At 47.5% G+C, this 15,695-nt stretch overlaps 2 protein-coding genes across 2 annotated transcripts in view; one reads left to right on the top strand and one right to left on the bottom strand.

Annotated features, from left to right (window-relative positions):
* The first annotated feature begins 209 nt into the window (after positions 1 to 209).
* The window catches only part of LOC144167158 (solute carrier family 52, riboflavin transporter, member 3-A-like), a 55,361-nt gene continuing 39,875 nt past the window's right edge, over positions 210 to 15,695 (top strand). Inside the window, exon 1 of the mRNA XM_077696520.1 lies at positions 210 to 344. The gene's annotated coding sequence lies outside the window, so the exon portion shown is untranslated. The remainder of the gene's footprint in view (positions 345 to 15,695) is intronic.
* Positions 10,361 to 11,561, bottom strand: LOC144167157 (uncharacterized). The gene is made up of 4 exons (XM_077696518.1): positions 11,489 to 11,561; positions 11,153 to 11,203; positions 10,999 to 11,058; positions 10,361 to 10,473 (listed from the first exon to the last, which is right to left on the bottom strand). Exons 1-4 carry the CDS (start codon positions 11,559 to 11,561, stop codon positions 10,361 to 10,363), a joined length of 297 nt encoding a protein of 98 aa, XP_077552644.1.

Below are 15,695 nucleotides of genomic sequence, written 5' to 3'. Positions count from 1 at the left end.
TAGGCACATCGCAGCTGGTGGAGGAACGGCTTTCCTGCCTGCATATGTATGAGAGCCGTTCCGCCTACACCTGCGTGGTATCGAATATCAGTGTGTTCCCACAGCTGTTCTCCTGACCTGCGTGTAAAAAACGAAATTGCGAAAAACAAACGCTGGCATCACGTGAAAGCACTTGTCACGATGGTACGCACGTTGACACAAATTGATCTAGAATGAGGACATCTTGTCTAGTGATTGCTGTTGTTTCTGCTTGTGCCATTGGTTCGGTAGACAATAGTTTAGCCATAGTGCTAAAACATCTTCGCCAGCAGCATTTCGGCGTCCCCTGGCAGCGAGTGGTTGAGGTCAGTATACTCGAACGTTTCTGTGGGGTCAGCGCGCAGGCTTCGGCTCCACCTAAACACATCAGCCGTTTGACCTCGTTCACTACCCGCGCGTTCAATTTGTATTCGGTCAGAACTATGACGAGCGAAGAACACCTCGAGTCAGTTGCAGGCGTCGCTAATCGTGCCCGCGGGTGGGTGGCAACAGCACTTTCAGCGAGTAAGCAGCAAGTGAAAAAAACTGCGCCACCATGACAGCACGCGCCTCAACAGCTGGGCGAAACAGTACCACGGCGCACGGCGATACAACGTTACGTCACGAAAGCGCACAGCATTAGGGCCGAGCACCCATGCAGAACGTCTGAAAAAGCAACGATCCACTACTTTAACGCGTTTGCCTACATTCCGAAGCAGCCCGAGATTCTTAGTTTAACGTTTTCTTACGTTTATTCATTTCTCTTTATACCTGTTTTCTCGGCATTCACTGAAATATAGTCCTGATGATGATCGTTGTTGTGTAGTAGCGCAAGGTCATCGATGGCAAAGAGCACCAAAGACAAAGTTATTTAATGAGACTGATGCAACTGTAAATACGAAATTGTCATTAAAAAAGCCATTTCTATCCATATTTTTAGGACATGTCAGAGCTCCTAAATGGGCCGCCTGGTTCTTGCTGCGGCAGGAAACTAAACATCCCCCTCGCGAGGGGCACGATCAAATGCAGAGCATTTCCGGGGGCGCACGACGTTAAGTAGTTTGCGTTACGTTAATGTTGTTGCACTTGTTGCCGTTGGTTGTTGTATTGTAATTAAATGAGGAGACGTAATTACGTGGTCACGTGACATCATTTATTAGCAGGTGGGTATGATTATTGTGGCGCAGTGGGAAGAGCACCATGTACCTCGCGTTCCGCCCACAGGTAGTTAATGTGTTGTATCAGCAGCTTCTTGACGTATTCGGTGGGAATCAGCTTGAATAAAACGAACACAAAAAGAACAGGGAGTAACATGACACACTGCTGTCGTGTTACTCCCTCTTCTTTTTGTGTTCGTTTTATTCAAGCTGATTCCCACCGAAGATGTACCAACTAGCACAGACCCGAGCCATTTTTCTTGACGTAGTTTGAATGAGTCAAGGATATAAGGCGCGTTCGTAGCCCTCCATTCTGTGTCGGCTTTGTGGCGCAGTGGGTAGAGCACCATGTGCCTTGCGTTCCGCCCGCAGGGTCGTGGGATCGAAACCAGGCGCCGGTAAGTATTATTTTTTTATACAGTGTGTTGCGACGATAACTGGAACACTTTAAAAATTTTTCCTGAGCGATCCGCCGCTCTGTTCACGCTCAAACTTCACACAAAGGTCGCATTTTGTGGTCTATTTTGTTTGACACCGGGAACAACAACGATAGTTACCTGTTTATTCTGAAAATAAATAAAAACGATTTTCGCCTATGGGAAAATGGCGGCGATTTGGACGTGCGAGCCCGAAAACCGGGTTTTCTGATCGTCTGTTAGCTCATTTCTAGGTGCATTTTCTGATCGTCTGCTGCACCATTTGGCTCCGTACGTGAATCCCAAACGTGCGTTTCACTCTGCAGGTGGTTCCGTCGTTCCAACATCAACTTGCGCTGGCTCGCACGTCCAAATCAGCGGCCATTTTCCCATAGGCGAAAATCGTTTTTATTTACTTTCAGAATAAACAGGTAAGTACCGTTGTTGTTCCCGGTGTCAAACAAAATAGACCACAAAATGCGACCTTTGTGTGAAGTTTGAGCGCGAACAGAGCGGCGGATCGCTCAGGAAAAATTTTTAAAGTGTTCCAGTTATCGTCGCAACACCCTGTATAGTGTAGGAGGAGGGGTGCGGACTACGACGGACAACTAGAACGGGTGACATCGTTAGTTAAAGAAATGCTCTGCATTTAAAACAAAAGTAAAGCGAAAAAGATGGCAATGTGGCTGGTGTATAGGGCCAGAGTGGGTATGCATTGTATGTAAAGAGCTGTAAAAATCTCACGTTTTTTAAAAACAGAAAAACCCACTTAATAGAAAACATTGGGTTGTCGGCCAAGAAGTATGATAGGTGTAGTGGGATGTGTTGTCTGTACAGTTCAGGAAAGTGTTTCCGTCGTGTGCTGTCAAGTACCTTGCATGTAATTAAGATGTGAACAACGGACAGAGCCTGCCCACACCTGCTACACAGTGGTTTTAAAGTCCCCGTCAGAAGATACGAGTGTGTTGCATGCGTGTTCCCTATCTATAGCCTAACCAAGGCGACTTCTGTGTATCTGTTGCGTGTGTCAGTGGTGTATTGCGCCAAGAGTGGCTTTATTACGTGTACTTTGTTGTTTCTTCACTCGTTTTCTTGCCGTTTTACGAAGACGTTGTCTGATGCGTGGTTTGAGGTCTGTGTAGGATACTGTTATGTCTTCAGCGTTTTTTAGTGCATCAGCAGCGGCCCTTTCATCTGCCACCCCATTTTCAGCGATCCCAGCCTGCCCTGGGACCCAGCATACGCCAGCTTATGTTTTTGTGCATCCACAGACATGATAGCGTTAAACCCCAGACGGACTATGTGGTTTATACTAGGCTTGAGAGATGATAGTGTACGAACCATGACTAAGGGATATGTGTAGCTGGACCGGGAATTTGTTTTTTTTAAATTTCTGGTCAACAGAGTAAAATTCTGTATGCTTCTGCTGAGAAAAATCTTGCTGTGGTTTAGCTTTGGTTAACCCTGACTATGCCCGTTTTGAAGGTGTGGTCCAGGTGTGGTTTCGCAATGATATCCGGGCATGTTTGCAATGAAGACACTATTTATTCATCTTTTTTTTTCGCCCGACAGTTTGGTTAAGCTTTACCATCGTACGAGCGACCACAGCTGGATGTTCGTCTTCCTCAATCGCACACGGCTCTGCCGCACATGGCCTTCTGGCCTTTTTTCGCGGGGTGCGCTTATCGCTGCGGCGGCGGCCTCCTCGCCTTCCTCCGCCAAGTGGCGACACGGGTCCCGCACACGTCTCTGTTTCCTCCTCACCTATCTTTCGGTGCAAGGGTTGCAAGCTGGGTTAGTTGGAAACGCATGCTTGGCTAAAACCAGGATGAACTTAAACAAAGACAAAGAAAAGGCATCACAATTTGTATGAACGTACGTTTGAGACAGCATAAAATGTCAATAATGGGCCCTCATCACCCCATCTTTCTTCACATTGTGCTAAGTGCAGCGGATGTAATAATAATTTTCCTGCCACCTACATTTTTTAGGCATTGTGAACAAATGACCCGTGATATTATTGAGCCGTACCACATAGCAGAAAGAGGATACAAGAGTGTTAGCCAAGCAAGCGTGGGTCTTCATCCCAAAGACATTGCATATCTGCGTGGGCCTTGACTGTGGCCTTTGTCTGTCCAGTTACCTTACCGCCGTGGCTTTCGTAAACTTGTTTCCCTCATGCGCAGTGTTTTTAACGTGATGGCGTTATTAGGCTCGTTTCTCAATTTGCCGTGCCCACTAGCCGCCCACTATCCGCCGTGCTCATCAAGTGTATTGAAGCGCCTTCTCCCACATGAAGCCGTTGTTCCTAATTTTTTTTAGGTTAAACTTCAGCGCTCGGAAAGCATGAGTGGCGATTCCAAGCAGGATTTTTCCGGAACGCAGCGAAGATTCCGATTTTTTTTGGCGCTCTTTACCCTAAGCTGTCCTTGCGCAATTTCAATCCAAACATCATCATCATCAGCGAAGATTCTGAATCGTTATCGAAACGTTTTAAGCAGCGGCATCTGCCCAAATCACCCAACACAAACAAAACAAAACTAACAGCGGCGAAACGAGCGAAGGGAGCAGCAGCCACGGTCCAGCGATTCCCCAAACCGGCTTCCAAGTCACACAGCACGAAGAGAGCCGAGAAAACAACCAAAGAACGTGAGCGGCGGGCAGCAGCAGCAGCCCAAAGGCACCAAAAATGCCTCCCAAATCCCCCAACCCAAAGAAAGGCGACGATGCCGCCAGAAAACGACTGTGGAGAGCAGCAGCCACAGCCCAACGGCCACCAAAAACCGCATCCGACTCGCCGAGGCACAAGAAAGCCAAGAAAGCCGACACACAAAAAGAGAGGAGAGCTGCGCAGTAACAGCGAGCATCCAAATACGAATCGTTAACGAAACTGTTTACCAACCCGTTCGTAGAGAACCACTGCGAAATGTATGTAACGTATGCTATCGGATATGCTTTTGAAACGATGTGAAGATCGCCCCGCAACGAAGTATCGAACTGCTGCAGAATGAGTTCCCCGGTGAGGACGTCACCAAGTTTATCGTTTGCCGTTCCTGTCTTCAAGGGCAAAGGAAAGACAGGATACCCAATCTGTCCAAGTCAAATGGGTAGGCGTACCCGGAGTAGCCGGACTACCTACCGAGACGGAATGACATCCGCGAACGTCTCATTCCTCATAGTAGGACTTGATTACTGGCTAGTTGGTTTATGATGTACGAAGAAATAAGTTTTCGCAAAAGACGAGGACGAAGAGACGAGAGGACAAGACGAGCGCAACTTCCAACTCTATTTTGCGTGAAATAGCAAGACCCATATAAACCTCCCACCGGTGTTACCCTCTTTCCTATCACCAGTTGCACCAGCCGATAAAAAACAAAAATCACAAGTCAAATACAAGAAAGTAAACAAACCATTTGATAAAACGCCGTAACAAAACAGTATGCACCAGATAACAGATACTACTTAGACTGTGTACGTCTTCCACAAAAAACACGTGTCGCACTTAAAATCAAAGATGAACGAATAAACTCAGAGCCAAAAGGGTATAAAACCACTAAGAATAAAATGATAGCATGATAACACGTGTATAAGAATCGAAGTTACTAACAACCCAGGTCGCGTTTCCGAGGCTTATCAGAGCTGAAACGAATCAAACTTCGAGCCTACACAAGCTTTTTAGCATTAACACTTGTCAACTCTAAAACCAAGGATGACAGAATAAAAATAATAATATCGGAGCCAAAAAGCATAAAACCCTATAAACAGAACAACAACATGGGTGGGATGGGAGAAGGAAGTGGTGACCAGCACAGAGTGTGCGTTGCAACATATAGCAAGCATAAAAGTGACTAAAAAATATCAAAATCTCTGAAACATGGCCTTCTAAGATGGCTAACTCAGTGGTTAGGAGGCTTACCAAGGGCGTGCTGACGCAATCTTCCCCAAAGTCTATAATTCTGTAGGCTTCAATAATTTCTCTGTGTGCTTGATCTTCAGCTCGTGCAAGAAATTCGGTATCTTCAAGCTTGGGAAAGTACCCGCTGGTTATAGAATGCACAGCCAGATGCCCCCCCCCCTCCCCCCTCCGATTTCTTTTAAGAGAAATATTGTGCTCCTGCGCTCTCTCATTAAAAAAGCGCCCAGTTTGACCGATGTATACCCTTTTGCAGGTCAAAGGAATTTTGTAGCCTACGTTTGAAACACATTTCGTGTAGCGTGTCTTTTTTAACAGACTCTCTTTTCTTATTTAGACATTAACGGGCGTAGTTTTGTTCATTTACACGGGGCTGAAAAAACCATTTTTACCTTGTCCGGGCTGGCTACTTTTTTCATGTTGTGCTGTGCTCTGTGGATGTAAGGCATGACGTGCGGATTGTTACTTTTATCTTTTTGCTATTCGTCTGTGTTATATTCTCGCTTGGTGTTTTGAAAAAGTGATTCACAGACACTACTGATGTAGTATGAAGGGTAACCTGCTAACTGAAGGCGTGACACCTGAGCTTCGAAGCTTTCAGACTGTTTGTGCTGGCATCACTTAGAAACAGCAGCGCGAGAACAATTCATAGCAATGCCCCTTTGGACAAGCTTTGAATGTGCGCTGTCTAATCGCAAAAGACCTTTTTATCTTGGTTCATATTGCCAGCAGATGTGAATACTTTGAATGCTGTGGTTTAAATCTAAAAATTGTAGATGGTCGTGTTGCGGAATTTCATGTGTAAAATTAAGTCCATCACAGGCTGAAATAAAATGCTGCACAATTTCGCTAGCCCGGTTTTGGAAGGTCAGTGTAAGCAGTTGCTATAAGCACGAGATAATCATCTACATATCTTATAGCGCTTTCCATTGGGCGAACAGGAGCACTTCTAGCTCCACTCAAAGTGCTCTCGCGAGTTCCGGCGCCTTCCAGTTGTCGGGCAGGAGCAGGGGCGTTGTGTTTCATTGGTCGAGGAGGAGCACTTTTTGGCGCCGAGAGCAGCCGAGAGCAGTTCTCGGTGCTCCGTCGCCAGCGGTGGAGTAACAGGGAACGCCGGGGAAGTCACATGACCTATTTTACGTCACTTCTGGTTTTATCCCCGGGGTGGCGGAGAAAAAATGGCGGAATCCAGCAGCCGCGATAGTCGTTCAATGCGTTCGGAAGCAGCTAAGCGCCGCTGTCTGGACGAGGAATTGCTGCTACTTTTAGATGGTGAAAGCTCCACAGATTCAAGCGCAAGCGCATCCTCGGACAGCAGCACAGCGATGACGACGACGATTTGACATTGTATGAGTTTATGTTCGAGCCCCTGTTCTCTCCGCCGGAGCAGCGAGGGATGGTTGAGTCGTACCTGGAAAAGGCGGTGGCCGCATATTCTGACGAAGAGGTGAGCCGCTGCATCCTCTTTAAAACGCGTAATCAATAACCGGCCTGCTTTTTTTTCTCTTTACCTCGCCAGTTTCGCAGAAACTTCCGACTGTCACGGTCGGTTGCAAATGCGGTTGCTGCCGAATTCGCGAAGTCGCCGCACTACCCTTCAAGAAGAGACCACGGATGCCTACCCTCCAAGTCCTCTGAAGAGCATGTCCTGTCCTTTCTGTGGTAAAGTATTACAATTATTCAGCCGTAAAGAGAGAAGCTTAGATGTAAGATGAGTGCCCTACTCGTGAAGCTCTTCAACAAACTCAGGCGTGTGAAATTGTCGTACTCGCTCGCCAACGCGCCCCGACAGCGTACGCATCGACCGGGTGCTGGCGGAGTTGTGCTGGAAGAAAAGCAACAGATCAGGACGCAGAAGGTGTAGTTAAACAGATGAGAATTTAGAAAGTAGAGGGTGGAGAAAACAATATGCAAAAGCAGGAAACGGTGAGAGAGTTTGGGCCTACTTTTCTTGCCGAGCTTCACGAGTACGGCGCGCATATCACGACGACTTAGAGTTCACGTAGACTTCACATACGTAGAAATTGAAGGTGAAATGCGCGCATATGACCTCGCAAGAATTAACATGGTCTCGGGTGAGTGGGGAGGGGGGGGGTGTAATTTCAGGTCTACGAGGCTCCTGCCGAAATTTTAAGGGCATGAAATTCACGGCACGTGTACCCGGGACCGAAGCCTGAACTTGAATGCACTAATGCGCCGCGTGAAGGTTTACCAACTGATTTTTCACTAAATGCTTATGCTGCCTGGAATTTGCTTTTACGTGCCACTGATCTTCCGTTAGACTCAGGCTCAAGTAATTGCTTTCTTACTGCACGCGCATTTCAGTTGCCGAATTGCACTCGATTCTATTTGCTCATTTTTTTCATTCAATTCTTTCATGTGCTGTTTTAAGGCATTCTAGGAGTAAAATACTGCACGTCTGCACCAAATGTGCTCTGAAGCTTCTTCAGACAACTGGGCAGATGTGGATTTTTCCGATACTTCTCTCAATGCTTGTTGGCAACGTAAAATGCTTGTTTACCATTTAGGATTATTATAGAGTTATCACATTTCTTGCAGGTATGCCGCCAACAAATCCTGCATACGTGATGTTGCAGGACGTTTTGAAGTTGGGGAAGGCACGCATCACAGGATGATGTATCGAGTCATGGATTTCCTTCTCGCCATTGCCCACCGCATCGTGACCTTCCCAGATGACATGGAGAAACTTGCCAACGAGTTTAATCAGGTAAGAAAAACCTCACTTTCAATTTCCACTGCAAAAATGTTTTTGATTTAATCAAAGCAGCATGTCAGTCGCTTTCCATCGGAATGATTATTCAAAGCTGTGTTTTTATTCATGAAGGCGACGTAACTTGTGGTAAACATAGTATATACAGGACACCCTTGAATTTGGTGTATAACAGTAAGGTTGGAACAAGCAGTGAGTTATCATTTATGCTATAAGCTGCATGGGGATGTTGAAGAGCTCGCAAAGCCATTGTTTTCAGTTACATTGTAAGTTCTTCACACCTGCACGTAATGAGAATTTGCGAAAACATGTCAAGCTGAAGCTCTCGGCTACTATGGGTAATGACCCTTTGCTGGAACTGTCGATGCATTTCACGCTTTATTGCGCACATAACCATGCCAATGAATTTACCTTAGTACTGTACAAAACGAACAGATACAAGTACAAAACCAACATCCAAGGAAATTATATGAAAATGAGCTCTGCTTGAAGCTTGAAGAATTAGGGCACGACTTCACTTGCTACTTTGTTAGGTCCTTTTGCTCTTTCTGTGAAACGTTATAACAATTTTTTTCCAACTTTTAGGTTTCAGGGTTTCCGGACACTTGGCTGCATTGACGAAAGCTATATTCCGGTTAGGTGCCCTGCTGGTAAGGTGCGGTCAGTGTATGTGAATCGGCACCAGTACCCATCCTTGACACTGCAGGGAATATGCGATAACCGGAAGAGGTTCCTAGATGCCAGCACTGGTGCACCCAGTAAAATTCACGACTCCAGGATCTTCCGGTTTTCAACCATTTCGAAGAAACTGCCTCAACTCTGCTCTGGGAAATACTACATTCTTCGGGACGCAGCACACCCATTTCGCGAGTTTCTGATGACTCCCATTCGAGACTATTGAAGCCTCGATGCCTCTGACAAGGCATTTAATGCCAAACTTTGATCTACCCGAGTGCTAATTGAAAATGCGTTTGGGGAGTTAAAGGGTAGGTTTCGGCAGCTACAGCGTGTGGTACTCACGACAGTAGACAACATGACAAAATTTATTCTCGCATGTTGTGTCCTCCACAACATCTGCATTGACAACGGTGACTCACCTGATGGTCTAGTTCCAGACATGCATCTGAACTCTCAGGGTGGTAATGATCAGAACCCTAGTGCAGCCAGAGTCCACAGTGGAACATCTAGAGAAGAGAGCCTCTTACGGGCACTTGCAGAAGTTAAGCGAGAAAAACTGAAATTCAAGATGGGGCTAAAGAGGAGGCAGCCACAAAATCTGTCTTAATGGAAGCATAGTGCTCAAACATTAAATGCAGCGCTTAAGCAGCATCTGATTTTGGCAATGTTCAGGGACATTATTGTTGAGTATGAAATAAACAGTCATGAAAACATGTTGCTCCAAAGTGCACCTCTTTATTGCTTGAACCCCAGGGCCTCGCGGATGAGCTGAAGTTTGTCTTCGTGCATCTTGCGGCGCTCCTGGTGTTCTTGAATGCGGTCAGCTCGCCGCTCGGTGTGCCTCTTCCCCTTTTCTTTTTCTAGCTCTTCCCTGCGAGCCGCTCGCTCTGCACTAATAGCTCGCATTTGGTCAAAAAATATTGCATCTGCTGCATACGACTGGTACTAGCGCGAAGTTCCCTTTTCTCTGGCATCTACTGGCCCTTTTGTGCTTTGCCCACTGTCTGAACCGCTCGCCGGAGTACTGGAGATTTCAGGTGAAGTTGAGGGTACATCAGCTGAGCTGTCGGAACTTGCTGAAGTTGCCTTGTACGTCGCTCTATAAGAGTCCCTTTGGACTTCGGGCTCGAGGCTGTCATGAATGCTTTCAATTTTTCGCATTTCATCGTCGAATGGGACGGGGCAAGGTTGAGTACCGGACTTGTTATTATCGCACGCTTTTCTCTTTTGCCTCCTTACCGTTTTTACGCGCTTTTCACATTGCTGTGGCGTTTTGCTGTATCCAAGCACATCAGCCAGATCCTGGGAAACCTGTTTAAAAAGCATCTTCTTGTTCTTAAACTTTTTGAAAGGGCCAACTTGAGGGAAGCATTTATAGTAACAGTCTGTTAGGAGTTTAGTTTCCCCTGGTGCCCATTCAGGAGCTAAAAAAATAAGGCTAGATTACTTAAAGCACATGTGTCGGGCACTGCAGCGGTAGAAGCTCACCTCCGCCACCTCTTTTCCCTTGTGGCGCTGGGCCCCTTCCCATCTCGCCGGCGTTTGGTGAAGTGGTGGTTTCTGCACGTGAAAAATAAGTGGGAGTGTAAAAACTCTGCCGAGGTGCCTATTCTGTGCGACGTGAAATGATTATGGTGTTATGTTCGCGAAGTAAACGCCTCCTGGTGCGGTGAATGTAGCATGTCATCAGCCCAAACATAAAGAGGTTTGTCTTGTATACTCAAACAGGCATACAAATAGTTTCAATACCCGCCGCGGTGGCTCAGTGGCTAAGGCGTTGCGCTGCTGAGCACGAGGTCGCGGGTTCGATTCCCGGCCGCGGCGGCCGCTTTTCTGATGGAGGCGAAAAGCAAAAACGCCCGTGTGTACGAGATTTCGGCGCACGTTAAAGATCCCCAGGTGTTCAAAATTAATCCGGAGTCCTCCACTACGGCGCGCCTCATCGCCTGCGTTGCGTCGGCGCGTTAAACCCTACAATCAATCAATCAAATAGTTTCAAAGCGTCAATCAGTAGAAGTGAGTATCAACGGCAGAAGAAAGTTCGACAATACCGCACAAAAGTGCGGCCCCGTGACGCATACATACGCAAATTACGTGTTCCGCCCTCGTCCGTCGTTTCCTCACACACCGCGACGCTCCCGCTACCTAAAATGAGCCGATCAGCACCCGAAATTAAAAAAAAAACAGGCAAAAAAGTATTGCGAAATATGGTCTCTGCTTGTTAGTTATTGGCGCTTACCGTGGGGATTCTCGTCAATGCTCTCCCGCACGGCCAAGGCATCGATAACGACTCTAGTGAGAAAAAACAAAGCCGTTAGATTGACGCTGTTATCGCTCGCAGCTAATTTTTCTGAGACACAATGCTTACCTGGTAGGTCGCGGGTTCGATTTCCAGCCGCGGCGGCCGCTTTTCTGATGGAGGCGAAAAGCAAAAACACCCGTGTGTACGAGATTTCGGCACACGTTAAAGATCCCCAGGTGGTCAAAATTAATCCGGAGCCCTCCACTACGGCGCCCCTCATCGCCTGGGTTGCGTCGGCGCGTTAAACCCCACAATCAATCAATCAATGCTTACCTGGTGTAGCGCGTAGTGGTGACCCCTTTATCATGGACATGAACATCCGCTCGGCTTCATCATTCATCACCATGAGGAAGGCAGACACAAAACCACCAGCACGTATCTGGCGAAACTGGCACGGAATAAGTCCGTGCGGACAACGAGAGCGCGCGAAATGCTCCGGGAAGCAAGCGCGGGAAACGTTTGGTCACATGACCCTTGACATCACGCCCTCTCTCTTTTCTCTGCTTCCGGAGCAGCGCGAATGTTTCATTCGCGGAACGAAAGCACACGTCCCCGTTACTCCCGTGTGCTGCTCTGGCTGCTCGCTGCACTTGCTCCTGTTCGCCCAATAGAATTCGCCATTAGAACCTTCACCACCCCGAAATCCGTAAGCTGCCCTTCGAGGTGCTTGTCACACGACGCTAAGTTAATATCAGAAAGAGCAGCGAAATTGATGACCATACGCATGCGCCTGATTTTTGAACATAAAAATTATCCTGATGCATGACAACTGTAGACTGCAAGTAAAACCGAAGAAGCTCGATAAACTGTTAGTTATTGATTCCAGTCTGATTTTGAAAGTTAACTTCGCCACGTTCTTCATAAGTTCCCGAACAGCTTTAAAAATTATGTCGTGCGGTAAATTGTGGTACAGACCTTCAATATCAATTGAAAAGGCTGTAGTGGATTCCGGAATGCTGTGGTGTAACACTTCAGTTACCTCGTTAGAACTACGAACCAGGAAAGGGTCAGCTGGCTTTAACTTTTTTAGGTGCATCTGTAGAAACCGCCCCACTACACGCTGCCAGCTTCCTTGCTCAGTTACGATGGCCCGTAGGGGGCATTCTGGTTTGTGAGTTTTCGGCCTAAAAAAGATTTCTAAAACAACTAGGTCAGCTTTTTCAGCAGCTTTGCCTACCGAAACCAGGTGAACTTCTTTCAGGAACCTAACAACTGCCGGCTTTTGCTTTTTCGGATTAAAATTCACCTGTTTAAAATTCTTCTGTACTGCTGCCTGCGATTTTTCATTCTTATACCCGCGTTATCCTGTTATCATTTTATTCTTAGTGGTTTTATGCCCTTTTGGCTCTGAGTTTATTCGTTCACCTTTGATTTTAAGTGCGACGCGTGTTTTTTGTGGAAGACGTACACAGTCAAAGTAGTATCTGTTAACTGGTGCATACTGTTTTGTTACGCCGTTTTATCAAATGGTTTGTTTTGTTTGTTGTATTTGACTTGTGATTTTTGTTACGCCTTATTGGGTGGTGCAACTGGTTATGGGAAAGAGGGTAACACCGGTGGGGGTATATATGTGAGTTGCTATTTCATGTAAAATAAAGTTGGAAGTTGCGCTCGTCTTGTCCTCTGGTCTCTTCGTCCTCATCTTTTGCGCAAACGTATTCCTTCGTACGTCTCATTTCTCCTTTAAACGTCGAAAAATCTTCAAGACCGCGTATTGAAGGGGGATGGTGAGGGAGGTTGATTTAATTATGAGGCTTCAATATTTAAAGGATCAACCCCTCTACCAGGACATCGAGATCGACTTCGGTAAGGTGGACGGCCTATACAAAGACGAGATGGTGAATACGGAGAAGGACCACCTCAACACCAAATTGAGCATTTCGACATAGACTTGGACGACGCCCACGATCCATACAAAGCCGCGATGGCAATGTCTCTGGGGCAGCAAACTTTGCTAATCGATGAAGACGTGGTGCTGGCGGTATCACGAGAAGAAGATAATACGCCCTTGAACATTGCCTGCGATAAGTTCGGCGAGGAAATGATGTTCCCCCAGATACACCTGGGCCAACCTCGTAGCATCAACCCGAACACTGCCTCCAGCGTGGTCACGATGGCCGTGAGCGAGTGTAGGAGGCGAGATCGGCGCGGCGCTGGGACTAGCATTGCACTCTACATGGCTATGAAAGTGGTGCGCTGCAGGGTAAGTCACTCGCTCAACGTGATGTTCAGAAACAGTGAGGGTTATGCTGCTAGACTGCAAACGGTCACGAGGGCTCATTTTGCTGACGAAAAGTTTATCGAAGAAACAGTGAAGCTTGATCTCGCATACCTGTAGGGAGGACCCAATACGACATCCTACTGGTACGAGCGAGGGCAAGAGGTCTTTGCGATGATCCGGCAGCTGGACAAGCCGACAGCATTCCTCACGCTGTCGGCATCAGAAATCCACTGGGAAGGCCTCATCAGACTGCTGCAAAGCCTTAACATAGACAAGGATCACGTCGCCAAGGAATTTCAACTCCTCATGCTGGACGAGAGGTGCGAGCTAGTAGCCAAATGACCAGATCATCTGCTCCTTCTACTTCGACATGAAAGTCCGTGCCATTAACATACTCAAGAACCCAGTCATTTTGCTCTTCCGGCCGTACCACGTGGAACACTACTTTAAGCGAATAGAGTTCCAGCACAGGGGAAGTGCACACGCGCACTTGCTCCTCTGGCTCCACAACGCGCCCGAAGAAACGCTCGGTCCAAACATGCCCGAGACGGTGGAAATGGCACAGCATCTCGCGTCGGTCGAAGTGTCACTCATATTGCGACCCAGATTCCAGGTCCATGAGCACACTCTCACGTGCTTTAAGAACGGCACAACCCGATGCAGCTTCAACGCGCCTTTCTGGCCCATGAAAGAGAGTTTCGTCCTGACACTGTTGCCACCCCCCGAGACGCCTGGGCAGGTGAGTGACTACCAGGAGTTAAGGAACCTATGCCACGCGATTGACGACTGGCTCGAGTACACCGTCTACAAAACCTTCGAACAAATGTTCAAGCATCACAACGTCGCCGACGACGAGCATTACCTCAAGATCGTTCGCTCAGGGATTTCAAGGCCATTTATCATGCTCCAACGCGCGCCTGATAAAACAAAAGTGAATTACTTCCATCCATTGGTGGCGTCGGTCTTAGATTCTAATATGAATATACATGTTATCTTCGACGTGTACGCCTCCGCCGCAAACGTCTTGGATTATGTCAATAAGACAAACCGAGGGATGTCGCATCTCTACAAGGTGGCTTGCAAGATCGCCGAGGAGCAACGCAAAGAGTAAGAGAAGGATCCTAACAAGAATGTTCCTAACTGCAAATTCAGCGATCTCGTTAGGAATTAAACGCAGGCATTCTCAGGGTCGTAGATATCTCTGCTCAGGACGGCCTGGCACCTCCTGCAACTTGGCATGTCGGAAAACAGTCGAACCGTAACCTACGTGAACACGATGTGGCCCGAGGAAAGAGTTCGAGTGCGCTAGAATAACGCAGAAATGGACGCCCAAGGCTTGGGTGTTTCCAGCACCAACGTCTTGAAGAAATCACCGATCCAGATGTACGAAGACTGGCCGGCCGACCTTCTACATCTCACGTACGCCAACTTCATGTCGCTTCACAGACTTAGCAAGGACTACAAACGGCGTTGCGACCCTGCCAGCATACGCTACAGGAGATAACCGGCGTACGCCGTCATAAAGTTTAAGAGGGAACACGTGCTGCTGTTTCACCTGTTTGACAGGGAAGTCGACATTCTAGATAAAAACAAGTTTGTTCAAAGTTTTGGCGACAATTACGAGATAATTATGAGTGAAAAGACCAAATATACGTACAGCATCGACATGGACGAACTCATGGGACAATGCCAACGTATCACTCAGGAGGACAACTGCTTGCCCGCTGCGATGGACGACACAGTCACTGACTCGGCGAGGCACGAAACTACGAAGACAGTCCAAAGGGTGGTTGTGAAGTTGGCTGATATTGTAGATAACAGCGACATACTCATGATTTAAAAAGTTTTCCTAGACCGTTATCGCAAGGTGCCCGGTCGTTCAGAGGCGTACCGACATACTCGCCACTGACGTCTTCCTCAAGAAAATTGATCACCCACGAAGGCCAGTTAGCGTTTCTACAGCAGCTGGTGCATCGACTGACGACACCCGATTCCGAGCCGTTGCAAATCTTTCTGAACGGAGCGGCGGTATGCGGAAAAATGTTTGTGCTTCGCCTGATCATGAACCTCTACAACCGGTTCACGCAGGCGGGAAGAGCGAACGTCAACGCGTACATCGCGTGCACCACCACTGTAAGGGCGGCGTGTGCGCTCGACGTAGTGACTGTAGTGACTGTGCAGGCTGCATTCACGGTAGCCATGACGATGAAACGTCGTTAACGGGATTAGGCTACTCTGACTTGAACAGCTTGCGTTCGC

Source organism: Haemaphysalis longicornis, unplaced genomic scaffold (assembly GCF_048455015.1).
Source record: "Haemaphysalis longicornis isolate Haplotype H1 unplaced genomic scaffold, Haemaphysalis longicornis Haplotype H1 scaffold_2, whole genome shotgun sequence".
Classification (NCBI taxonomy): Eukaryota; Metazoa; Arthropoda; class Arachnida; order Ixodida; family Ixodidae; genus Haemaphysalis; species Haemaphysalis longicornis.
The sequence above is the reverse complement of the archived record's forward strand: the minus strand, read 5'-3'. Positions and strand labels throughout refer to the sequence as shown.